The sequence below is a fragment of the Tachysurus vachellii genome, chromosome 9 (genome assembly GCF_030014155.1).
Source record: "Tachysurus vachellii isolate PV-2020 chromosome 9, HZAU_Pvac_v1, whole genome shotgun sequence".
In the NCBI taxonomy this organism is placed as follows: domain Eukaryota; kingdom Metazoa; phylum Chordata; class Actinopteri; order Siluriformes; family Bagridae; genus Tachysurus; species Tachysurus vachellii.
In genome coordinates this window covers 2,216,784-2,242,487 of record NC_083468.1, presented here as the reverse complement: position 1 = coordinate 2,242,487, position 25,704 = coordinate 2,216,784, and the positions used below count along the sequence as shown (strand labels likewise).

Here is a 25,704-nt window from a genome sequence, read left to right as displayed (position 1 = left end):
AAAAGACCATCGAGTCCATCGTAGCCGTTCATATCGATCGGTGCAGTCAATTTGTGGACCATGGATTTATTTCAGCTGATGAGATGAGGATGTTGAGGTTCTCTTTAGGAGTGACGAGGATGGACAGGATCAGGAACGAGCACATCAGAGGGACGGCTCAGGTTGGCTGTTTTGGGGACAAGGACGGAGAGACTAGATTGAGATGATTTGGACATGTACAGAGGAGGGAGATGGTTATATTGGTAGAAGGGTGTTGGAGATGGAGCTGCAGGTAAGAGGTCAAGAGGAAGGACAAAGAGGAGACGTACAGTATGGATGTGTTAAATGAGGACATGAAGGTAACTGGTGCGAGAGTAGAAGATGACGAGGGTAGAGATACTGTAGGTGGAAAGTGATTATTTGCTGTAGAAGAAGAAGAGACCCGAGTACCAAAAACTGGTGGCAGTTCATCACACCACTGATTCTGAGGCAGGTCACAGTCCAAGATCACAACCAAACACTGTTACAGCATGACAATGCGCCTGTGAACAAAACCCCTGAGCTCCATGGACATGCTACATGCTACACAGCTCTAACCTTTAGGTTTATGTTTGTATTCACTTGTGATATTTACTTGGTACTATTTTGCAAGATATAAATCAATCACCATTAGCATTACCAGGCTTTTAATAAGGCTGCTGTAACTGCGTTGACTTGAGTCAGGTTCTTTGTCCCATCATCTTCATATCTGTCCATCTACATTATTATTATTATTTTATTTTATTGCAATATTCCATTTCATACACGTGTCTTCCTGGTAGGTTTTCTTTAAAAAACATTTAATCATATTTACCTCATTATCTGATGCTACACTTCATAAATAAATGATGTTTATTTGTATTATAAATCTCTGAAACCTAAAGAACTGAAGAACAAAACATATCATCGATAGAAATGTTTTAAATCTGAGGAGTCACAGTGAAAAAGTGATTCGACTCTGAATCGACTCGATTGCAGAAAGCGAATCAAAACATGCCGTGGGATTTGGGTTGCCGGATGCATTTATTTTTTGCATTCAGAACCGCACTGTGGTGAAAGTTACACTAAATGACCGTAAATTCAAATCGTACAGTGAGTGTAACAGAAATAATAAGTCTTATTCGTATATAATCGTGTGAGGTGTTAAAGGACGAAACAAATCTTTTCACCACAAACAGTTTTAATGTAACGTGTTAATAAAACATACACCAAGATACAAACTCATCGTACGATAAACAAAACAAAACAAAACAATGCTGTCAGTCATGCACAACAGCGAGAATACATTTATATCGCTTTCATTTGAAACAAAATGGCCGACATCGTGGTACACCGAGACACAGCGGAAAGACAGGGTTTGCATAGATCAAACTTAACAAACTCAGAAAACAGAATATAAAGACGCTTAAAGATATTTTTTTAAAGCTTTTGCCCTCAAACTATAATATTTATAATATATCTCTGAATTTCAAATAAACGTTGTAAAAGTAAAAAAATATTCTATCACTTTTCAGTGGCGTATGGCTGTGTTGCGTCTATCATGAAATTAAACGTACAATCAGATTAACCAGTGCTTCTGCATCTCATTGGCTGTCAGCCGGTCATGTGACACGAGCCGTCCGGACGTCACTCCAATGCTCGTGTTATATAGTGGCGTAATAACATTTTTTACTTGGAGAAGATCTGGAATTTACAATCTTTTAAGGGCTTTTTTTACAGACATTGAAAAAAAAAGCAGCCGTTAGTGTAACGTGCACTTGGTGTTGAGTAAAAAAAAAGGAAATATACGAAATATTTGTTCTTCTTCAGCCTACATTTTTCTAGCACACAACCTGAATATTACATTCTTCTGACAGTCACATTTCATTATTTATATAGCTACAACCAAATGGAGGATTCTGAATTTACACCACGATAATACACACAAACAACCGCAATGGAAGTAAGTAAATAAATAAATAAATAGATAGATAGATAGATAGATAGATAGATAGATAGATAGATAGATAGATACAGAAAAACACACTACCAGTCAAAAAAACTTCATTTTATCATTTTTATTTTCCTCTTTAGAGTAAGATTATCATTAACACAGTAAAACCAAGGATATGAGATGATGCAGTGATTAAGTTGGGAACATTTCTACTTAAAAAAAGTTTAATCGAGTGTAAAATTGTAGCTTAATTTATTAATAACTGCCATTTTGACCTCAGATACAGTCTTAACACCGTAACGTCCGACTTCCCGGCAAACAGCTTTAATACCTGGAAGGAGAGTTCGTGAGCTGGATCATGGATCAGGAATAAAAGCAAAATCGTAATTCGTTCACTGGAATTCTGAATTTGTTTTTAAATTTCTAAATGAAATTATTTTCTAGAGATGACAGAAATGTTTATAGATTAAAAACTTGATTTCCTTTCCCAAATTTTAGCTCGAAAGCAAAACTTTTCTTCTATTCTTTTTAAGCGTTTTCAGTTTTAAAATTAGTCGAATGATTTTAGTAAAACATTTTTAATCAGTATTCATCTCATCTCAAAATTTTTCCATCTCTAATATTGACTAATATGATTCAAATTAATATAAATCACAATAAATGCCCAGAAATCATTTTATACCAAACCTTAAATTAAAATGCCAAATGTTTATATTTTTTATTTCCTAACTGTAGAAGCTTTTCAGCCTCTCGATCTCGATCTCCTGAACCTGCTACATGAAGCTTCTCCTTAGTTTTAAATAAAATCTACTTTTAAAAAAATACAATTTGATATTTGTACATAATAACTCTCCACAATGTTATACACTTCAGCTTCTTCAATATTTACAGTTGCCTTAGAAACAACGTTCAACCATAAATCTTTATCGTATATCTAATATATCTAGAAATATCTAATTTGTCCAATCTTTTGACCGGTTGTGTATTTTTCAGGAGTTAACATTGCACACAAGATATCTGTCTTCAAACAGTGTATATTACAGAGCGATACACTCTTGAAACACCAAGTAACTAAAGTCCATTTTATAGCCTTTTCATGAAAATAATTTATCCAGAAAAACAGGAAGACACACTTTATGGAAGGGAAACGTTCAGTAAAGGAGAACCTCAGTAGCTTAACTTTATAAATGACATGAAAAAAACCCACATAAGCAAGAAGACACACGTCTATACACACGTCTATACACACGTCTCATAAGCCCGATTCAGTTTAACAATCGATATCTCTCTATTAAAAATAACCAACCAAAATCTAGAAGCAATTCCCTGCGGCGTGTCACGACATTTCAGAAGGTTAAACTTACGCTCACACGTTTGCAGCCTGACGTGAACTCCTTTAACCTCACTGACGCTTTTTATTCCGTTATCACCAGCACAAATAGCATCACGGAGTAAAGTCGCATTTAATGCACTGAGGGTTTATTGCACTTTTGTGCACGTGGGTGTGTATTGCTGAAAATATGGCGTCCGGGTAAAGTTCGGCTTTGAGAAAATGCCAATTTTTTAATAAACGTGCCACAAATATAGCGCCGTATAAATAAATTTGACTTGTGCAACTGGCGGTCCAAGTCATTGTGAATCACAGGTATGAAACTAAACAAGCTAAAAAAAAAAAAAATAAATAAAAAATAAAAAAACTCAACTGAGTATGCAAATCTAAAGTAATCGGAAACAAAATCTAAAAATAAATAAATAAATAAATAATATTATCATTTTGTGTCAGGTATAAAGCTGACGTACACTACTATACTAAGTCAAAGTGCATTATGGGTAACACACACACACACACTGTGCATAAATACAATGACCAAGAATACAGAATAAATTCGACCCGTTTTAGCATTTTTGTGGACGTTCTTAAAATCAAATCAAAGAGATTTTTAATTAAAACGCAACTGAGATTTTAACTTCTGAGGAAATTTGCTAAAAAAAAAAAATAAATTTGGACCAAATTTACGAATTTGTGCCCGTGGACTCAGTAAATGTTTGAATTCTTTAGTTCATCTGGAGGAACATTTAAAGGTTCTGTGTAGAACTACTGTATATAATGAAGAGTTTCTCTGTCAGAAAGCGTTCCACAGGAAACCCTTCTTTAAATAATATAAGCTTTAAGTATCGTCAAAAACGTTTTTCGTTTTTTTTTTTTCGTTTTGTTTTTTAAAGCGTCATTTTGAATGTTTTGAAGATAAAATTTTAATCGTCATCCAAATTCTATTTTACGGCTAGCAACGTCGCTAATAAACAAGTCTACTGAAATTTCTGAATCTTTAATTCATTTGAGCCGAAGTGAATTGAATCTTTAAGGTTCTGTGCTTTAAAACACAAATAAATTTTTTACTTGCTAGTTTCAAGAACAAGATTTTATTTTTGTCTTATGCAAACCTTCCAGATTCAGTTCTAATTAAATAATTCTACACATAAACCAGAATCCAATTCCAGCAGGCACAAAATTAATTGATGATGGTTGGATGTCGTTTGATTTCACACCAAAACGTTCGGATCGTTCTGACCGCGACCTTAACCGCAAATCCGAGCCGAATCGTGTCTCGTGAATTGTGACGAATTTGTACCAGTTCATTTTTCTCTTGTACCTTCAAATCTTCCTCATCCTCGTTTCTTTTTGGGTTTCTCGCTCAGCAGCATTGAACTTGAGCTCATCATGAATTATTAAATAATGGAAAACAAAAACATCCTGCGACTGTATGCCATGCACTTTCACAATCACGTACTAAACCTTTGTCCAAACATCATCTGGAGATATATGGAGCTTTTTTTTTCCACTAATGTCCCAGACTGAGCAAGTTCTAGAAAAGAAACTGATTTTAAAGAGCCCACCTTCTGTCTTGAACCCCCCCATTCCCCCTCCCCCCGCCCCCCCGAGTGGTCCAGCAATGCTTCTGACAGGAAAACGACAAATGACATTAATCAAGATAGAACATCATCAGCTCCAATCTAATCTAGATTAATCTCTAATCTTCTTTATAATCTGTCTTCTAAATAAACAGACTAGAGCATGACCAGACCAGATTAAAGTCATATCGGCAAAAATGCTACATTTCCTACAATTTTAACATCAACGGTTGCAAACTACAATTTTTTTACCAAACAAAACCCAAAACAAAAAAAAAACGATCTTGCGACATGCTGTAAGCAAACACACCCAGAACAGGAATGATTATATATATAACGATATAACAAACTCGATAAACACATTTAGTTTTGGTTCTATTGCATAAAAATAAATCTGCTGTTGTGAAAGGATCTCACTGTATAAATGTGTTTAGTATGAAATACACGTTTTAAGTGAGGAAAAGTGAGGAAACCTGTCACGTCATGAAGAGAGCATCTCAGCACGAGGCTTTCCTTCACGGTTCCTGGGGAAATCCCGAATATATAAATGTCTCCCTGGGTTACGGGATGATGTAATAATCCTAGTGTGTAAAGTTTTTCTTACATTTCTCTACATCATGGTTATGTTTGACAGCAAAACTTTGCACAAAATCCAACATAGAAGGCAAAGAAAACAAATGAAAACAAATAAAAAGCAGACAAATTTGGTGCATGAGGTTTCCTGAGCCCTGTTTGTTACCCAGTGCTAATCCAAATTCTAATTCAAATTCAATCTGAATCCGAATTAGCACTGGGTAACAAATAGAAAGCAACAATGGAAATAGAAATAGAAAAAAAAAACCAAAGAAACAACTAAAACGTTTAACCTCCATGTGCTACTCTGTGATTTCATTCCCATCTCATGTCTTTCGAATTAAATGTTTTAAATTTTTACCTGTTTTTTTTTTTTTTTTTTTTTGTTTCTGGATAAATTTAGTGTTCCCCAAAAAGACTTTTTTTAGTCACCTAACTCAGTATCATGAAGACACGAGTTCTTTTAACCGTTTCTCTAAGACTTGTCTTCTTTACCACATCAAGAGTCCATTAGCCAGAGAAAGAAAAAAAGAAATCAGAACAAAGCGCAATCCTGAAAGCTGATTGAAGAGGTATATATATATATATATATATATATATAAGGTGCCACTTTATATTCACAGACATGCCACAATATCATGCGATATTTAGATTTCTATAACAACTGAACAAACACGACAATCACCGTAACTTTCTTTAACACTTAACAAACTGGTGATGTAACTCGACTGGACGTTTCCTTATTCGTCACGAAACCTTCTTTTACTTGAGTTGTTCCAATCATTTTTTTTTTCTCCGTATGAAATTATGCGTTCGGGTTTTAGGAGACGGAAACGATGCAATGAATTTTTTTTTTTTTTTTTTAAACAATTTTTATCTACGATTTTTAAGCGATTTACATCCTAGAAGTTTAGAAAGGATGTAGATGTTTCCAGCCATTAATTATAATCCAAAGCTGAAATCATTACGCAGTTACACAAAATTTGGCCCAATAATCCGAGTCTTATGTACATTCATAATGCTACTTTAATTTTAAGTAGTTAATCAGGCTTGTAGGTAAAATAAAAATCTGTATTTTTTCACGTTGAAATGGCTACAAGATCTACACAATCATTTACATTAAAACCTGCACAAGATTTGAAAATCTGAGGTCAGCGATTGGACCAAACTGTGTGTGTGTGTGTGTGTGTGTAATGATTTCAGCCTTTTGGTTTTAGTGCCTCTTGCTCCAGCTTCCGTTTGCTTTTAGCCTGTTGATACTGATGTGGAAAAGAAGAGGCAGCGAAAATGTGGAACACAAATCTGTTGTGGAAAATCTATGCTGATTACATTTCCCCCTTGAACCATCCCTTACCTCGCCTCGCCTCGCCTCGCCTCACCTCTCCTCGTGATGAGATGGAAACTTCAGGACAGGTTGTTGAGCATTGAACTTTATCGGGGTCGTTTTTAAAAGTCCGAACGTTAAAGGTCTGGTCACACGATCTCCATGACACGTTTTCCCTTATGTACACGGCGTCATTCATTTTGTTGCTCCTTTGACTCGTTGTTATTAAACGCGGTGTTGGGTTTGTTGGAGCGGATCTCCAGCTTGTCACGTTCTGCTCTGTCGTCTTCTTCTCAGCCCTTTCTAAACGAATCGGTGTGTGAGTATCCTCACCTATATTACAAGCACTGACATATATTCTGCCGAAATACGCATTACGCGTAAAGTACAGAGGCTCTACATTCTATTTCCAGCTCTGTATCGAGGAAGAGAGCGACTGTACATGCAAGTTTATGAGGACGAAAATGTGTCACAAGGCCTCGAAGCCACATCGACTTTCACAACAACGGTGCTTTTCATCTAAAATGGAAGTTATTCAGCACAGAAGTCACTCTGTAGAATATAACAGTAGTCTAAAAGATACATTAAATACCTTGGCTGAGTTTTGACTTAATATACGTTTATGTGCAAAAGTTTGCATACCCCTGCTCGAGGATGATGAAAGCAATAAGGCATTTAACCGATGTCAGGTTTATACAGTGTAAGTTAGCCAAAGAAGTCAAGGAGTTTAGGTTTGAACGTTTATGCGCTGACTTGCATTTGCCTCAAAGGCTTTCACATCTCCAACTGTTTAGATTTTATTTTTTTTTTGTTAACCTTCTGCTGCTTTCCTGATTCCCACTGACTCACAACAACGTTGCTTAGGACATAAATACCATTTTAACATTTTCTGCCTTAAACAAGATGTAAAATTGTGTTAGACACTTTAAATTAAATGGCCTTAATTAATTAGAACAGGCTAATTTAAATGGAGGGATTGATACTAAAGATGACGGTGCATTAGGATAAAACCGGGTTTGTGCTGCAGACTGATCGATGGTCTAAGAAATCAAAACATGACCTGCTCACATTATCTATCGGTGGATTTTGTAGCACTGAGACCAGAGATGACCGACAGTAAAGAGCGTGAGCGCTGCAGCTATGATGCTCGTCTGAAAGCCACCAGTAGGAAGACGGTGTCAGATGAGGCAAAACTCATGGGACAGGTATACAGTAGATACGCTAGTGGTGATGAGAAAATATAAACAAAATGTGCAAACAGATAAAAAAATATATACTTTTCCACTCAGAGCATAATAATAATAATAATAATAATAATAATAATAATAATGATCTTGAAATGTTATAGAATTCTGTCAATATTTTTCAGGAATCATGATGAAGTAATAATCTTAAACGACGCACAGTGAACAGCCGGCTTTACTCACGGACTCTTAGAAAAAAAAATCTATACGAACGGGGAATTTTGAGAATAGAAAACAATAAGCCATGCAAACTTTTGCACTCGTCCGGAGGTGCATAATAATCCTGTGATGTCTTCACCCTACCTAATGCCCTATCTGACCAGTATGAGCCATTCCGGACTCAGCCCAAGTGGGTGCAATATTGTGGGCCGATTTAATCAGATCAGTATCAGATGATACTCTTAGCCTTGATATGGAACAGAAAAAGTGCATCCCTATTTAGAATACATCAGTTACACACACTGTATAGTAGCCTATGGTACACTATATGTGGAGCCCTGTGGGATTCAGTGCAGGCTCCACAGACACAACGCAGGCACTAATGATCATTCTCCTCTAATCACACACAGTGGATCTAGATGAAGTGGATCCAGCCGTTATCCCATTCGCGCGGAGGCGAGATTTTGAATCTGTGGCGTCGCACTTTGTAGTTTTTGCCGTCGTTGTTGTCCCAGAACTGGTCCGTCCCGACGCAGTAGCGGACGGCGAACTGGAGGCTGCCGCTTCCTTCGAAGAACGCCGGCGTGACGATCTTGAAGTGGAACTTGTCACTGACACCGTCGCACGACTGCGGCACGTAGGAGGCCGGAACGTCCATGAAGGTTAACCAGTTGTTGAGCGAGTATCTCAGTGTCACGCACTTCTCAAACGCCAAGTTCAGGACACGCACGACACCAGAGACGCTGAACTCGTCGGTCTCCACGGATTCCAGCAGCACCTTGGAGCTTTGCAGACGCTCCTCGAAGTCGGGTTGCGAGCCCGGGGTCGTGAACAGCGTCTCCACGAAGGTGGACTGCGTCAAGCCGTTTGACTGCTCGAAGTTGTTCAGGTGGAGAGCTCTTGCCTTTTTGAACTTGTCCATGACACGGTCTGGTGTTACAGGCACGTCGGTGTCGTCGAAGTGGCGCACGGTGATGAGCTCCAGACCGAGCGAGTCGGCGAAGCGCACTTTCTTCTGGCTGGACGGGCTACAGATCCGCGCCACTTCCAGTTTGGCTCTCTCGGCGGAGCTCGGTAAGGATTTGCACCGGCGGCGCAGGCCGGGACTCGGCGGCGGCTTCGGTAGGGATTCCCGACCCCTCGGCCTCTCATCTACAACGCGCATTTCTAACGGCTCGCACTCACCGGTCACGTCCTCCTCCTCCTCCTCCTCTTCCTCCTCGCCTTCAGTTTTCTCGCCGTCATCCATCTTCTGGTTTGCGGTCAGGCTCCCAAACAAGCCCGCGATGCAACTGTAATTTCTCGGGAGGCAGTTTTTCGGAGGCAGCATGACCGCGACTTCTCCGGTCGCTTCGTTTTCCATAAAAAAAAGACCGAATTCAGTCCTGAGGTTTAAAACCTGTCCGGTCAGCAGTGATGAGGCAATGAAGCCGACCGGTTCAGGTAACACTGAGAGCCTGCGTGTCTTTGAGCGTGCGTGCGTGCGTGCGTGCGTGTGTGTGTGTATGCGTGTCCGTCTGCGCGTGTGCCAATTCAGAGCGTCTTTTACATCCCTTTTCCACTGCGGATTTCTGCGCCCCCTTTTTTTTCTTCCAAAAAGAAGAAAGTCTTCAATCAGACAAGCGTGCGCACGGTCTGAGCAGCAGGACGCAGGACGCACAGACACGCAGATCTGCGCACAGAGTTACACTGCGGAAGAGCTTAATTTTCCCTTCACACCTCCTCGGAGACAGTAGCGCGTGCGCACGGTCACGTCGCCAAACCTAGGGGCTGGATGTACGAGCAAAACCAGAACAAGACCTTTAAAGGAAAAGTGAAGTCAGAGAACAACAACGCATATAAAAGTGCACCCTCTGTTTAAGCGTGTTAACGGGATCACCATGTTTATCTATTCTGTGTATAATAAGGACGTCTGAACCACAGCTCATACAATGACACGATTTACTGTAAATGTTCAGTGTTTTGCTGCTAATAAAACAAGCGCACTGTTTAAAATATAGTGAAAATTCAACACGTCGCGTCATGCGCTTGCTCCACCCCCACACACACGTTCCATTGCGTCACTCCGTCATGCGCACAGCCTACACGTCGCTTCCTTTTGATCGCCATAGCAACGGCACGCAACCCCGACCAGAGCCGTGACCACGCGTGAGATCAGAATCAGAATCAGAATCATTAAGATAAACATTTCATCGCTTGTTAAACTAATCACTAATCACTAATCACACCTCAGCTTCATGATTATGCTTCTGATCCAAGTCAAGCCACCGCCGTGCGTCAGGTTAGTCATGTCTCTATATCGATCTTCTGATCACTCACTAACTTGTCTTAATATCCACGACGAGGTCAATGGATAAGAATGACGTGTTTCTCTCTTCCCTTCCATAATCAGGCAGCAATATCGACAGGAACAGATCTAACAGGAATACATCTGTCAGTGAGGACGCATGGATGCTGAGCAACATTTGACCACAGATATATTTGAGAATCCGGATTTCGATACACCGCTTTGCAAAAGAATTGTAGAAGCGCTGCTGGATATTAGCGAGGAAAACCTAGGAGAGCAGGAAGTTCACGAGAATCCCAACCAAACCGGCTGGGATGAAGCTGTAAGTAATGCACTAATTCACACTCGTCTTTAAAAGAAAATCTAAGTATGATATTTAAAAATCATTTACTGGTGGTTTTATGTTGATAGGTCCAAGGTTGGGGTCAGTGTTCGCCTTTGTCCTGTCTGTTTGCTGCTGCACAACAAAAGAGCAAGAAGCTCAAACCGGAGCTCTCAGCCTCGCATTGTGTTCTCTGCAACGATTTGAAGGACCTTCAGATCGGTCCCAGACATGCTGCTTCAGAAGCTACCTACGAGATATCTGAAGAGCGTCCGGGCAGCGTTTCTCCGTCTCTGGAACATGTAAACAGAAGCCCAAGCACCAGTAGTTCTGCCTCATCCTCAGATGAAGAATCATCAGATATCAATCTTAAGGACAGGACCATCAGAAAAGGCCGGCCGGGAAATAAACTGCTGTTTGGGACTGAAAAGTTCACACCTGACAAACTGCTCTCTCATCTACCTCAACCGGATGCTCGGTGCCTGTTTCTGAAAGATAGAAATGTTGAGAAAGTGGTCCTGCTCGGTCGTGTTATGGTATTACCTCCAGTAAATGTGCCAACGAATTCAAACACTAATCCAAAGAGCTTGAATTTTTCAAAGAGGAGAGAGGACAGCGGTGGAACAAGACAAGCTGTCGTTAGTGAGAAACCTGGTGTTGATGGAGATCAGGAAAAATCCTTGCAGATCCCCCAAGGATCTGTTCTGCCCAAGCAAAGACCAACGCAGCACCAGTGTCACCTGCTATCTGATTTAAGTATCTCCAGAAAGTATCAGATTCTCAACAACATGGCAGAGGCTCAACCCAGTGCCAACTCTCACCCGGAACGAAACCTGAGGCAGGAGGGGCTGATCAGGTCACATGTACGGCACAATTCTGGCCACAAATCGCGGTTAAGCCGCAAGGAGAAAAATCTGAGACGGGCAGAACCCGAGCTTCCGATGCTGTTGGGCACCAGGATCCAGATACCAGTGTCCACTCAGAGATTACTGTAGCTGCCGATCTCTCTCTCTCTCTCTCTCTCTCTCTCTCTCTCTCTCTCTCTCTCTCTCTCTCTCTCTCTCTGTCTGTCTGTCTGTCTCTCTCAGCCCCCCCTGAGTCACTGTCTGTCTGTCTGTCTGTCTGTCTGTCTCTCTCTCTCTCTCTCTCTCTCTCTCTCTCTCTCTCTCCCTCTCTCTCTCTGTCTGTCTGTCTCTCTATCTCTCTCTGTCTCTCTCTCTGTGTCTGTCTCCCTCTCTCTGTCTGTCTGTCTGTCTCTCTCTCTCTCTCTCTCTCTCTCTCTCTCTCTCTCTCTCTCTCTCTCTCTCTCTGTGTCTGTCTGTCTCTGTCTCTGTCTCTCTCTCTCTCTCTCTCTCTCTCTCTCTCTCTCTCTCTCTCTGTGTCAGTCTGTCTGTCTGTCTGTCTCTCTCTCTTTCTCTCTCTCTCTCTCTCTCTCTCTCTCTCTCTCTCTCTCTCTCCCTCTCTCTCTCTGTCTGTCTGTCTCTCTATCTCTCTCTGTCTCTCTCTCTGTGTCTGTCTCCCTCTCTCTGTCTGTCTGTCTCTCTCTCTCTCTCTCTCTCTCTCTCTCTCTCTCTCTCTCTCTCTCTGTGTCAGTCTGTCTGTCTATCTGTCTGTCTGTCTGTCTCTCTCTCTCTCTCTGTGTGTCTGTCTGTCTGTCTCTCTCTCTCTCTCTCTCTCTCTCTCTCTCTCTCTCTCTCTCTCTCACTCTGTGTCTGTCTGTCTGTCTGTCTGTCTCTCTCTCTCTCACTGTCTCACTCTCTCTCTCTCTCACCAACAATATGATTCAGTGAAGCTCTGTTTCACTTACAACCCAAAAAGTGTTTTTGTTCATTTTATACCTCTACAATTTGACAACACTTACAGAACTTTTTTGTAAATAATTAAATACTGTAAAACGTTCACAGAACAATTCATTATCTACGTAGCAGCTATAAAAAGTTGTTCCCTGACCCCGCCGCTCATTTTCCTCCTTCTTGAAGTACGAACTCTTCTGTCCTGAAGATTTTATGAGGATAGTTACAGTAAGCGGTTATCATAGAATTAATTATTACACCTGGCAAGTTATTTAGAACTTACATGACATTAAGAGTAAAAATAAGAAACAAGTGCTGAAGAAACGAGTCTTAAAACCTGGACACGAGTCGTATTTTTGCACTTCGGATTCCATCGTCCCAAAGTCACTGAGTTTATTTTAATGGGTTTTGGGTTAAATGTCTGAAATCTGAAATATTTTCACGTTTTATTCTATGACATAAAACACATCGGTAAAAACCCCCACTGGTCATTTTTAAACCTTTTCCATGTTGTGACTGAGTGGACGTCAGGGACGTTGAACGTCATCACACCGAACTCCAACTTTTCATTCAATCAGATTCCTCCTCAGACCTCAAACCTCAGACCTCGATCGGCTCCTTATCAGGAATCGGGATTTGATATAATCCTTTCAGGTCATGTGACTGTATTGTAGAGTTGGTTTATGGCCTTTAAACAACACTGACACAAGTTCTGCTCATCATCATGAAAGAACGATAAACTTTAGATGGTCGCAGAGCTTCTTTATTTTCAGAAATAATCCAAAAGCTTCTCCCAAGTGGAGGATCACTTCTGGTATTTCAGTAAATACTTTTATTCCACTAGTCTATAATGTTATTTATACTGTTCAGGTCTTTATTTATAGCTAATGGTCTAACTCTTGATGACTCCCAGTGAACTGCTTGGGAGTTTAAGCCTTAAATAAAAAACTTCACTGCACTCTAAAGGTTTACTGTGTTTAAGTCATTAGTTTCCTGACTGATGCCCTTTATGTACATGTCCAGGGTTGCAAATGTTTCACTTGACTAGTTGCTAATACTGAACACTGTTTTGTAGTTAGTTAACTGTATGATTTTAACTTCCGAAACTACGAGACCTCGCACACTGTCTGTTCGGAATAAACTGACTGTTATCGTACCGTCGTCTTGGCTTTCGTGTGTTCTATAGACACGATACAGAAAACATGAAATGAACTGTAAGTCCAGCAGCTGTACAGTAGAATATCTGTCTTTCTGTGTGATTTTAAGAGCTCAGGTCCAAGAATATCTCATTATCTCACAGCCGTTATTGTCGTGGAAAAATCGCTTAGTCTCTCGCCTGAATTATTGATGCTGTGATTATCAAAGCTGCAGCGTTTCACACTTGGGTCACTGAATACTTTAGTAAATTTAGACACACAGACTAAAACCATCCTAGAATAACGACAGTAGAAAAGTTGGATTTGTTGTTGGTGGAATAGCTGTGGAATAACGTCAGTTGTTTGTTGTTAAAATGTACAAAACGTGAGAATAAATTTGTTCACCATTTTTGCAGATTTCTTGCGATTAACAGAAAGATGTAAGACGAAGTGTTGATCTAATTATACAGTTTAGGGAAACAAAAATGGGCCAGTACTTTCCTTAATTTCCCCATGAATGAATAACGAGTTAAAATGACAACATGAACCTTAACCATGAAAAAGTTCAAAGTTTAATAAGATAAACTTTTACACACGTACACGTCGTCGCTGTTCCGGTCAACTTTGATGGACTTCCACAGGCGATCATTTCATTTCATATTTAATAATCTGAAACACTTTGGTTATAAATTATGACCTGATTTTTTTTTTAAAAGTCACAAAGCAAAAGTTTCCTCAGCAAATAAAAACAGAAGCAGTCAATTGGACAAATGTGAAACCACCTATAAATAAATAAATAAATAAATAAATAAATACCTGCAAATCTTTTTTTTTTTTTTTTAATCGATGTAGTGAAATAACTCAGGATGGAGATTTCATTGATGTAAACTGTTGCAGACTTTTATCCCTGACAGAGAATTGCATAATGACAAATCTAACTAGATTTGTAAAGTTCGTCATGACAAACTTTGACGGTGCAAGTATTCGCAAAGACCGGTGATTTTTGGAGGTGAGTGGACATAAGGGTCAGTGTTACTTTTGGAGGCAAGTGGACAGAAAGATAGGGTGACTAAACATTTGGAGGCAAGTGGAGACGAGCATGTGACGTCATCCGAATACTCCTGAGGAAGTTCCCCTCGTTGGGCTGAGTGTTTTGATATGTCACATGTTCATGTTGTGCAAATTTTTCTTTTTCACGTGACATCAGAATACCCGTGAGGAAGTTCCCTTCATTGTTCTGAGTGTTTTGATATGTCACATGTCCATGTTGTAAAAAGTTTTTTGATTTTGCATATTTTGGGGGCGGGGCTGCGGGACAACCGAAAGGCCATTCGGTACACCAATTTAAAACTTTGTTCAGAGTATCACCCTAAAGGAGCTGGCCGAGTTTGGTGTAGATAGTTTAAAAGCTTGCCGAGTTATAAACCTCCAAAGTTTATAATGGGAGTCTATGGGAAAAAAGGCCAATTTGAAACCTGGTACCGGAAGTACCGGTACTCGGATCGCTTAGAAAAGTAATAGCAACAAACTTCAGACCAGCGTCTACAACATGTCTGAATTTGGTGCATGTGGCTCGAAAGCCGTAGGCCGCATTAAATTCTATAAATTTGTCTAAACTTTAATAGGAAAACAGAATGTTGGCTTCTACAAAGCGACATAATTACCTCCAACAGAACACCTTCCCTGCAGTGAAGCATGGTGGTGGTAGCATCATGTTGCGTTCTACTCTGGACCTTGTGGTCGTGTCTTTGTCCGATCCATATTTTCATTAATTTTCAGCTTCCTCTAGAGACATGATGCTTTCACATTCTTTATATCTTTTATACCGGACTTAATGTCACTCCGTCGGATGTTCTGGATATGTTTATGCCCAAATTGCGATTGACACGTCCTAACAACTTCGGTTCCACAGACATGTTTTGATAACACCACGTTTGTGTACAGCAGGTGTGTTCTCCAGTCCGTAACCGTTATGAGCCCTCATAGACGTGAGGTAGCAATGACTCGTGTTCCAAAGCCAGAGCCAGGCTTTGTTTGAGCTTTAAACAAATGCTGTATTTAGAAACATTCAGAATGGGTGACCTAATGGGGTTGAATACTTATGCAATGAGAACATTCATAGCTTTTTATAGATTCACTTTAATATTATGGATTAGTTTGTAGATATATGACAAACTCTATATAGCCAGCTCATTTTATTATAAACCTCACATGTAAACGACTTGGTAAAAAAAAAAAACCTTCATTGTTAGCAGTTTGGAGCTCAGGGCTGCTCGAGAGACACGTCTCGGTTACCCGGCAACTGAAGTGTCTCTTCGGATGCCATCACGGGGCCTCATGCCTTTTGTTCGTAGCAAACATTTAAGAGACGTCCAACATTTAGAAATGTTGTTTAACGGCGTTAACTCTTAGCTCCGAGAAGCGACGGACCTTCCAGATGGCCTCGAGTCCGAAGATAGTTACAGCAAAAAAAAGGCAAAATAAATAAGAAACGTAATGAATTTGTACCACAGCATCGTTAGTCTGATCTGACCACCCAATCATGATCAAAGGTGGTGCTGATAAATTAAATAACAGATGAATTTAATTCTACATACTAACAAGAGACTGACTGTTACTATTAATGTTCCATTAAATGTTATTACGGTAGAATTACGTGTCATTCCTTAACGAATGTTGTGGTATGAAAGGAGGAAAACAACAGACGTCGGTAATTAGCGATGTGATGGTAATTACGACACGATGTCAAATCAGGACAATTTCTTTGGACAACTTTATTCTGAGCAACTGCAGCAGCCTAGACTAAAGAACAAAACACTTGTACATCAAATCCTAAAGAATGCACATGACCAACTTAAGACATTTTTCATGTTAGGGTGAAAGAAAAAAAATCCACAACAACAACAAAAAGCCTAAATGTAACTAGACATGTTCTTGGCACAAACAGGTCTGCATGCACGCTCTACTGAAAACCAATGTACAGTGTACACTGACGGGTTTAAGTAATCTACAGTGAGATGCTTCTGTTCTTTCCTGCTAGCATGTTTATATATGTATTCATTTAATAATATATACACATATTTTTATATATTTTTATATATATATATATATATATATATATATATATATATATATATATATATATATATATATATATATATATATATATATATATATATATATATAGAGAGAGAGAGAGAGAGAGAGAGAGAGAGAGGGAGGTTGGATGCAAATGTCGGCCTTGGCTGAGTACTGCAACGAAAAGGAAACCTTTCGGTTACAATGCGACACAGTGTCATTTACATTAAGTTGCTTGTGGAAAGTCAGATTTATAAATATGAATAAATGACGGACCAAAAGCAAGCAGCGTGTAACGTTAACAAATACTGAAATATGATGATATGAGGCAAAGGCAGGCGATAAAGTATATAGCGTGCGATAAGATGTAAACACGGAAATAAAAAATATTCAGACAGATAGAGAAACGGAAAGAAGGGAAATTAAACCCGAAACTTCGATGTTCGCTTCAGCTTTACATCCAACGTGTTTAGATTTACCGCTTAAATTAAGGCACGGAAACAAAAGCTAATCATGGATCGCAAAAGTAGTGTTTAAAGTGAAAACGTTTACATTCGGAGAAATGTTCCATGCGTCCACTGAACAGGTTTCGTTAAAGGTTCGGTCTTGCTGTAAACATCTGCGATTTGCATGTTAAATCACTCACAGTACAAGGATGCAAATCGTCGTAATAACAGCGTAGCGAGATCCGTAGTTAAAGGTCACCCATGTTTGCGACGTGCAGAAATATGCATGCATGCGTTAGAATCGTTGAAAAATCTCTTGCACTGCATCGTGAGCGTATAATATAATATACTGCTGTAGCGAAAAACGTCTGTGAGGGACAAAAATACGGTTTAAATACAGTAACGGAAATCGTACCGAGTAACAAATGCAACAACAAAGATTAAGCACAATGCAAAAAATATCCTTACAGTGCAGCCAAACAAGAAAATATACAAATTTCACAAGAAATCAGATTTTACAATGAACACGCATCATTTCTGTCAATAACTTTAGACTTGTGCCACACTGTAAATTTTTTACGACTACATAGTAGCACTGTTATCATCACCGAAAACAATATATTCTGTTCTAACCAAATGGGGGGAAAAAATAAAATAAATAAAATAAAATAAAATAAAATAAAATAAAATAAAATAAAATAAAATAAAATAAAAACACACAGACCATTTATAACATGAGTACTAAACAAAAGAAATGTGCAAACGAAAGTAAACACGTTAAGGAGCAGTCGAGCGACGGCCGTGGCGCGATAAAGTGCAGCTAAAAGCCCTATTTGGACCGGGTTCGTTTCTTTTTTAACGGGACCTTCTGATGCGTATCCTGTCACGTCCGAGTGGATATAAAGTTAATGTCGGAGGGACGAGTTTCTGTAGGTTGTTTTTTTTAGCTGTGAAACCTGACTATCAGGGCACCTCGTGGTCATGTGATCCCATTATGCTTGTGAAATTTAATGTGAACTCCCCGGGTCATGGCTCAAATTTCTTTCAGAGCTCAAAGGCAAAATTGTTTCACGAGTGTTCTCATTTTCTGCAGATGAGGTGATGGCTTTAAAAAAAAATATCCTATTTTTTAATAGTATCCTATATTTAATAATATCCTATATTTAATAGTGTGAGAATGTACACGAGCTAGTTACTTCGTTTTACCTCACCGACGTGTCTTTTTTTTTTACTCTGTCTCCAAGTTAATAACGAAAACGAGAAATCTGCCGTCAGAAGACTTTCCCGTGCTAGAAAACTTAAATTTCAGATTGGATCAGACCGCAGTCAAATCACCAGCTTAAGGAACTAAATTTGCGTGACGATGAGTAAAGTTTATATGAAGCGGTTTATAACAGTAGCTGATGTTATACCGGCTCCTTCAATCAGACTTTAAAATCGGGATTGCGAGCTTCTAATTTATTTGATTTCTCCCGTTGATGCACTCTGAGTGTAGAAAGTACAGAGACTAAGACCAATGTGACTTATAACAAATACGTTGTTGACTAGCGATTTTGTCGGAATCTTGTGTTACCGCACAAACAGGGATATTTGGATAGAACTAAAATCCTCAGTTGACCGTGGAGCTGGTCTGTAATTTTCTCGAAGAAATATATTAACGTGGCCAATCTGTAAAAAAAAAAGGAGATGGGGTTAATGACGCGATTAATTCGAGCCCGAAGTAAACCTAATTCCGTCCGAATAGGGGTGCTGAAAGCTCTTTAGGCTTTGAGACTACTTGTACTGGAATGACTCAAGATGCTAAATCACTACAAGTGAACTCAACTGCCTTCCAAACTGAGCCCTTTACTGTGATGATCATTTGGAAGAACCAAATCATCCACCACCTTTAGTTAGGTGGGTCATCAGAAACAGTTCCTTGCTTAAGTCCCACCCACTACAGACAAGCTAAAACCACAGACAGCTCAGCTGATGTCTTTGTCTGAGTGCTGAAACAAAGACAGGAGGTCTTCACCGGTTTGGGTTTCCACTGAACTGAAATGGGAGTCCACGTTCCAAGCCAGGTCTGCTGACAGGAAATCGTCCATGACTGTCTGTGTCTCGTTACTGGTTAGAAAAAGGTGGCCCAGGCTGGAGGAACTGGGGACCGTCTGGGTTTCTGTGCTGCTAAGTCTGATCTGTCCATCATTGGAACAAGGCAGTTGTAGAGTAGGTGGAGGAGCAGGAGCCCTGGTTTCTGTCTGGGTCTCGGTGTCTGAGGACTCGGTGCTCATGTTGAAGCTGGAGTGTCTTAGGATGCTGCCTAGAGACATGTGATTACTGGGGTCTAGTAGAAAGTTCAGATCTGTTTGGGTTTGCGTGTCAAACATCTCCAGTTCAAGATCGTTTGTTTGGACCCTGGTGCTGACATCGCAATGATGACCATCCTCAAGGTTATCAAACAGGAAGAAGTCAGTCTGCGTCTCAATGTCGAGGAGCTCCAGGGGTGTGTCTGAGCTCAATCCTCCCAAGGCACTCTCGTCCGTCTGAGTCTGAATATGAGTCGCGTTGAGGAAATCCTCAATGTCAAAGTCGATGCCCGTGTGCTGCTCTTGCACCGGACCCAAGCCCGACCCGCAGCTTTGAGCTCCACTGGCCATGGTGTCAGAAAGGATGTTCTCCAGATCATTGAAAAGGTTAATCGTCTGAGTCTGATTGTCGGCTACCGTGTTTTGCTGTAAAAGATCTCTCTGAGCTCCAAAGCACAAGGATGATGCAGATTTGTCTTCAAAAAATCCTGATTCTGAGCTCATGGGATCAAGATCATTGGTGCCAAAAGGTACTGTAGTCTGTGTAGAGACGTTGAGCATATCAGAATCAAACAGATTTGCACACATTATAGCTTGGTCCATTTGGGTCTTATTTACTGAAGCCGCTGTGGCGTAACTTGTCTGAGTTTCCTTCGTTGTGTTACCAGATGGAAAAGAAATCTGACCTAGAGTTTCAGTTTGTGCCCCAATGGAGAACGTGACTTTGGACCTCAAAGGGAACGTCTGAGTTTGTACGCTGACTGGAAGCTGGATCTGGGCGCTCACACTGATGTCAGTTTGAGAACCAGAGGAAACCGAGGCCTCGCTTGCGGGTCCGATATTGACTCCCCCGATAGATCCCTTATTGAGGAATGAGATATCCGTTTGAATGTTGGTTGAGGTGCTTTTACTTCTTGATCCCAAATCGTTACCTGGTTCGTCAACTGAGACCAGGTTTTCTAAATAGACTTGGATCCCTGTACTGATGGCATCCGGGTTTGATTTGGAAACAGGTGTGGTTTCCTTGAAACTTTTAGTGTTTAGCGGAGGCATTACTGACCCGAGCGACTGAGGCATGAGGTGTAATGTACTTACAGAGCCTTGGGGGTCCACTGTCAAGACCAATGACCTCAAAGCACTGCTCTCTGCTGGCGGAAGAAGGACAGGCAAGTGTGCCAGCTGCATCACAGGGACATTGACAATAGCCATTTTAGGCATGGGTAGGAGAAGCTTATGGAGGTTTTTAGAGTTGACGCAATTGCGCTGTGGTAAATCTGGAGTGTGTGATGCTCCTTCAGCAGGAACTGCTCCTTCTGTGGCTTCGGTTTCATAAGTTTGTCCATTAGGCTTGAGATTTGTTGCACTTCGAGAAAGTTTTTCCATTTTTCTTTTCTTGACGGGTGGATACCTAAATTCAAAACAAACGATTAGATGGACACTTGACAAATAGATGTGAAACAGTATTTTTTTTTCCTATGTGACAAACAAAATAAATAATTATAATGTTCAAAGGCTGAAGTTGGTGTCACTGTTACTGTTTTATAGAATTTCCGCTTCTTTATGCTATTTTCTAAGCCTTTTTCACAACAACAGACGTAAAATGTCCTGCGGTGTGACGCCACACTACAGTAAAGAGAAAATATACAGATATTACTGATTTCAACTGCAAATCACATATGTTAAAGTTTAAGAAGCCTTTTCTAAAAATCATCATTGAAATTCAACATACAGTTATTTTTCACAACTGTTTTTCAGTTCCACTCCTTACTTGCACCTTCTTTTCTCACTCACTCGCATAGAAATATTTCGTAAAATGAGAAAAAGTTTTACTGCACTGTTTATTTTTTGTGATAGTTAAATTATGCAATGCTTTAAAAGCTACATCATGATAAAAATCGAATTAACTTAATTAAGGCATTTAGTTGCATTTAAAGTGATGTCACACCACATGACTTCCATGTCACGCCGCAGGACGGCATTTATGTAACAAAATTTTGCTTGTTGTAAATATTCCTGTATATTGTTTTTGTATGTAAAAACCTTTTTTTTTTTATTAAGTTCATATTTGTAAAATAATGCCAAAGCTCTTATGAATTATTCCAAATATTGCTGGTTTATTTTATAGCTGTTTATATTTCATGTCTCATTTATGTTACAGTCACACCGCAGGACATTTGGCATAAAAGCCTTTAAATAAACAGGAACAAAAAATATTTTTTTTATCCAAAAGTAAAACTACAACATAAAATACAGTAATCTGCTTCATTTACATATGATTGTTGTAAGAAATAACATATTTTAGTGAGTATTTACACTATGTTACATTAAAATCACATGTCACGTCAACCACCCACATGCGATAAGATGCGAATTCAGCTGCAAATTCAAGAGTCAGGCAAAGTCATGACATGTTAAATGGGAATACCTATGCTCTTTGGGAACCTCGTGGCCAGTTCTGTAGATGTGCGACAGCAGTGCAGTTCGACTTGCGTACGGACAGCCGCACGTGCAGCTGTAGGTCCTTCCGCAATCCTCGGCGTGCCTCTTCAAGTCCCATTCTGTGCTGTATCCGTTGCTGCACTTTAGACATTTGTGCTTCTTCTCTGCGTGCATCTTCATAAAATGCTACCCGATATAAAAAGAAGGTACACAGTGTTCAGTGGTCGAATCCAATACCATAGTGCACATGCAGGTCACCGGGGTAATCATTTTACTTACCTGCTTAACCAGCGCAAACTGGGAAAAAGGTCTGTTAGGGCCTCTCGGACAGCCCTCTATCGGACAACAGTAGAGCTTCTGTGAACCTTTCATATTCTTTCGTACCGTAGGATTGAAGATACCCTCCTAGGAAATGACAAAAAATTATGAAACAACTTACAAAGTGCCGATTAGATACAGAAGCGGGGCAAAAATGTCAAAAAAATCAACCCTACTAGGGATTCCTTCATAAATTTCACCTTTGCCTTAAAGGTGGGGTCTCCGATATTTGAGCTAAACAAAAAAACAAAACAAACGTGTAGCCGATGAGCAGAAAGGGGCGTGTCTTGTCAATATGGGCGGAGAGAGTGTTCAGTGCGCATGTGTGACATCAGCAGAAAGCGGTTTTAACATTGACATGGAGGATAAAAACAAAGAAAGAAAGAAAGCGAAGAAAGACTTACGATAAGGTAAGAAGTAGGACGTGTTAATATAGGATCAGCTTTCCAGCGCTGGAGAGAACTGAAGGAGCAGGAAGTTGGTCACATATTCACAGATTGGAGTTTCCTGAGTCAATAACTCCTGAGCTAAACACTGTTACTACACAAATAACACCTCTTTTCTATCGTAGTAATGTAGAGACGCAGCTACAACCGTGTTTTGTGTAGTAACAGCGTTTAGCTCAGGAGTTATTGACTCGGGAAACTCCAATCTGTGAATATGCGCACATGCGCACTGAACACTCTCTCCGCCCATATCGACAAGACCCGCCCCTTTCTGCTCATTGGCTACACGTTTGTTTTGGTTGGTGGCCCAACGCAGTTTTCAGATGCATTCTCAAAAATCGGAGACCCCACCTTTAATGTTGCAGAAGATACAGAACTTTTCCAAGTATGTCTGAGTATTCATCTGAGAACGGAGTGCTGACATCAAACACCCTGAGATTACACTGTTGATGATCAGGACGGGCTGTACACTGCATGCTTGGGTTTCTAGAGTAGGTGCTAAAATCAAGTACCACATCCTGTGACTAAACCAAATTACAAATGCTAATGTTCCACAGTCTTATGTAACTAAGGGAGAAGTGAAAAGGTTAATGTACTGAGCATAAAAAAAAAAAAATCAATGCAGTAGCTCAGAGCAGTGGACATTTTGTGCAGCAGGGAACATTTTATTTTTCTGTGGACAGCAAAATAACTGCAGCTCTTTAATTTAATGCTATTTCAAGGGGAGGACAAGTCTAAAGAGAAAGAGCTCAAGTAAAATTTGTTCTAGACTATTCTTTTTCTCTGCCTTGCAAAAAGTAGGTTCAACAACCAGAGAGTTTTGAGTGGAACCGTACTACATTCGGCTTTCCTCGCAAAGTGTTTGAGCTCCGAAGTGGGGCTTTTTTCCCCTGTTTTAAGATAATATTAGCCACAACGTTTTAGCCTAACAACTTTAACAAGTCTATCGATGTTCAACCCCTGATTTTAAATGGACGGCTATATTTTATCCAAACGTTGTAAGAGAGAACGTCGTGTTAGCATTCAGCAACAGTTTTAGCAACTTTTATGTGGCTTTAAGAAACTCAGAGAGAAAGACTGACGTTTTCTTTTGTCTTCGTTGCTCTCAGAGGAGAAAGTGTGTGACAGGACAGAGGACCGAACAGAGAGGTACTTTATAAGCAGAAGCACACAGAATGGTCGAAGTCTATTTTAATGCAGGTCAGGTCTTTACTCTTTTCCATTATGGCTGTTGAGGGCTACCTTTTAAATGATCGCTGCCCCACTGGATTGGATGCAATCTGATAACCAGATAACTTAATTAGACCTGTCTATTGGGTGTGACCTGTTTCACATTCACTGCATGCTGAGTATCAGGGTTATGTATGCAGAGAGAGATATGTACACTTAAACTGCATGTGAAGATGCACCTGAGACACAGATTTAAATACGGAACCACTTCAGGAAGTCGGAAACATGGTCATTTACACCCTCGGGACAAGTATTCAATTAGCCGAGCATGTGGCGGTGGCACAATTCATAAAATCATGCAGCTACAGATCATAAACCTCAGATAATCTTTTCTACAGAATGTCGTGAGCTGGCAGAAAGGCTACTGTAACTCTGACGAGTGGAACCCGACGTGGTCTTGTGTTTCTCTAGACTGTATGCACCTGGAGTTGTGACATGTTCCATGTTCCGAGTCGCTTTACTGCTCAACACAGATGTAAAGTGTCGGTCATTTTAGTAACCGAAGCCTTGCTGTCAGCTCAAACCAGTCCGGATGCTCAGTCTTTGTAGTCTTTCGAGACTCAGGGGCTTTTTACACCTGGTCACTTCACACGTTTTCTGTGATAGCTATCCGATGGTAAAAAGACCAGGTCTAAATGCCCTCAAAGCGTGTTCCGTTTCAATTACCCCGGAAATGAGGTCAAATATATTAGCATTTTGGGCGGGAGCAGAAAGATCGGATCGATATCCGATTCGCCGAGATGCGTTTACTAATGTAAATGGAACAGTTTTAACAAATCAGAGAAAACACATGAAGTTACCGGGTGTAATAAGGCCCTCAGCGTGTGTGTGTGTGTACGTATCCCACGTATTAACCGTCATAACACACGACACAAGCCACGGTTCGATCGAAACTGTTCAGAGATATCAAAGTTTTGTAGAATACTTCATTCTGATTGGTCAGGAAGCGTTGATTAATTGTCTACATCTCAGGTTTTATTAGTAACAGCCACAAACTGAACCCTGAAGTGTCGATGTCCGGACACAACGACACGGATTACACAAATTCTCCCTTTTCTCACTAACACGTCATAACACGAACATTTACATAACGACTCGTGAATATGCAAATGAGGGCGTGACGCCACACGCCGAGTACCAATCACTTCTGGAGCTCTTTTTTGGCCCGGAAGTGTTGACAACAATGTTAGCATTAGCCGGCTAGCTTCGTTGTGCGTTATAACTGTTCATTGTTAGTTTAATAAAGCCGTTATTGAGTAGCAGTGAAGCAGCATTAATGCGCTGTAAGTAAATAAACACCTTGACTCGGTGGGACTTGACCAGGTGCATGTTGAGCGCCGGGGTGTTGGGGAGGATTTTGCCGCATCCTTGAACCGTGCACAAGATGTTGGTCCGCACTTTGGTCAGCTCCGTTATGGACGGTTTAATAATCTCTTCTCTGGGACACGAAGCACCGGCGCAGTCCGACTCACCCGCCTCGGTGGCCGCCATGTTGGAATCCTTCATGCGCTCGCGCGGCTTTCCGACTCCAGGCGACGTCGAAGCTGCACGCGCAACCCTCGTATGCAAAGATCTACTTCCGGATGCGCTTAGCAACAACCACGCCTACTCAGCGTTGCCCTAGTAACCGCTTAGCGTGAAAACAGTTCTGTATTCATATCATTTTGTTTCTTTTATTTTTTATCACCAACACAATTATTTAACAACTAAAATAATTATGTAGAAATTTGTAGTAATAATAATAATAATAATAATAATAC

General features: G+C 40.3%; 3 protein-coding genes across 3 annotated transcripts; 1 reads left to right on the top strand and 2 right to left on the bottom strand.

The window, feature by feature from the left end:
• Positions 1-6,261: 6,261 nt before the first annotated feature.
• LOC132851798 (protein phosphatase 1 regulatory subunit 3E) lies at positions 6,262-9,524 on the bottom strand. The gene has a single exon (XM_060878815.1). It carries the CDS (start codon positions 9,522-9,524, stop codon positions 8,577-8,579), a length of 948 nt encoding a protein of 315 aa, XP_060734798.1. The 3' UTR covers positions 6,262-8,576.
• Positions 9,525-10,086: 562 nt separating this feature from the next.
• si:ch73-103b9.2 (uncharacterized protein LOC100150067 homolog) lies at positions 10,087-12,053 on the top strand. The gene is made up of 3 exons (XM_060878814.1): positions 10,087-10,442; positions 10,554-10,770; positions 10,860-12,053. Exons 2-3 carry the CDS (start codon positions 10,609-10,611, stop codon positions 11,763-11,765), a joined length of 1,068 nt encoding a protein of 355 aa, XP_060734797.1. The 5' UTR covers positions 10,087-10,442; positions 10,554-10,608; the 3' UTR covers positions 11,766-12,053.
• Positions 12,054-16,890: 4,837 nt separating this feature from the next.
• On the bottom strand, positions 16,891-25,500 carry atmin (ATM interactor). Its single transcript, XM_060878813.1, has 4 exons — positions 25,244-25,500; positions 22,230-22,355; positions 21,937-22,136; positions 16,891-20,919 (listed from the first exon to the last, which is right to left on the bottom strand). The coding sequence occupies exons 1-4, from the start codon at positions 25,448-25,450 to the stop codon at positions 19,188-19,190; spliced, it is 2,265 nt and encodes a 754-aa protein (XP_060734796.1). The 5' UTR covers positions 25,451-25,500; the 3' UTR covers positions 16,891-19,187.
• Between the last annotated feature and the right edge of the window lie 204 nt (positions 25,501-25,704).

Coding starts and splice junctions, on each gene's coding strand:
- atmin (XM_060878813.1), bottom strand. CDS start 25,450: ATGAAGGATTCCAACATGGCGGCCACCGAGGCGGGTGAGTCGGACTGC. Junction 22,356..25,243: donor TCAAGTCCCACCGAGTCAAG/GTGTTTATTTAC, acceptor GTCATTTCCTAG/GAGGGTATCTTCAATCCTAC. Junction 20,920..21,936: donor GAGGTTCCCAAAGAGCATAG/GTATTCCCATTT, acceptor TTTTGAATTTAG/GTATCCACCCGTCAAGAAAA.
- LOC132851798 (XM_060878815.1), bottom strand. CDS start 9,524: ATGGAAAACGAAGCGACCGGAGAAGTCGCGGTCATGCTGCCTCCGAAA.
- si:ch73-103b9.2 (XM_060878814.1), top strand. CDS start 10,609: ATGGATGCTGAGCAACATTTGACCACAGATATATTTGAGAATCCGGAT. Junction 10,771..10,859: donor AAACCGGCTGGGATGAAGCT/GTAAGTAATGCA, acceptor TTATGTTGATAG/GTCCAAGGTTGGGGTCAGTG.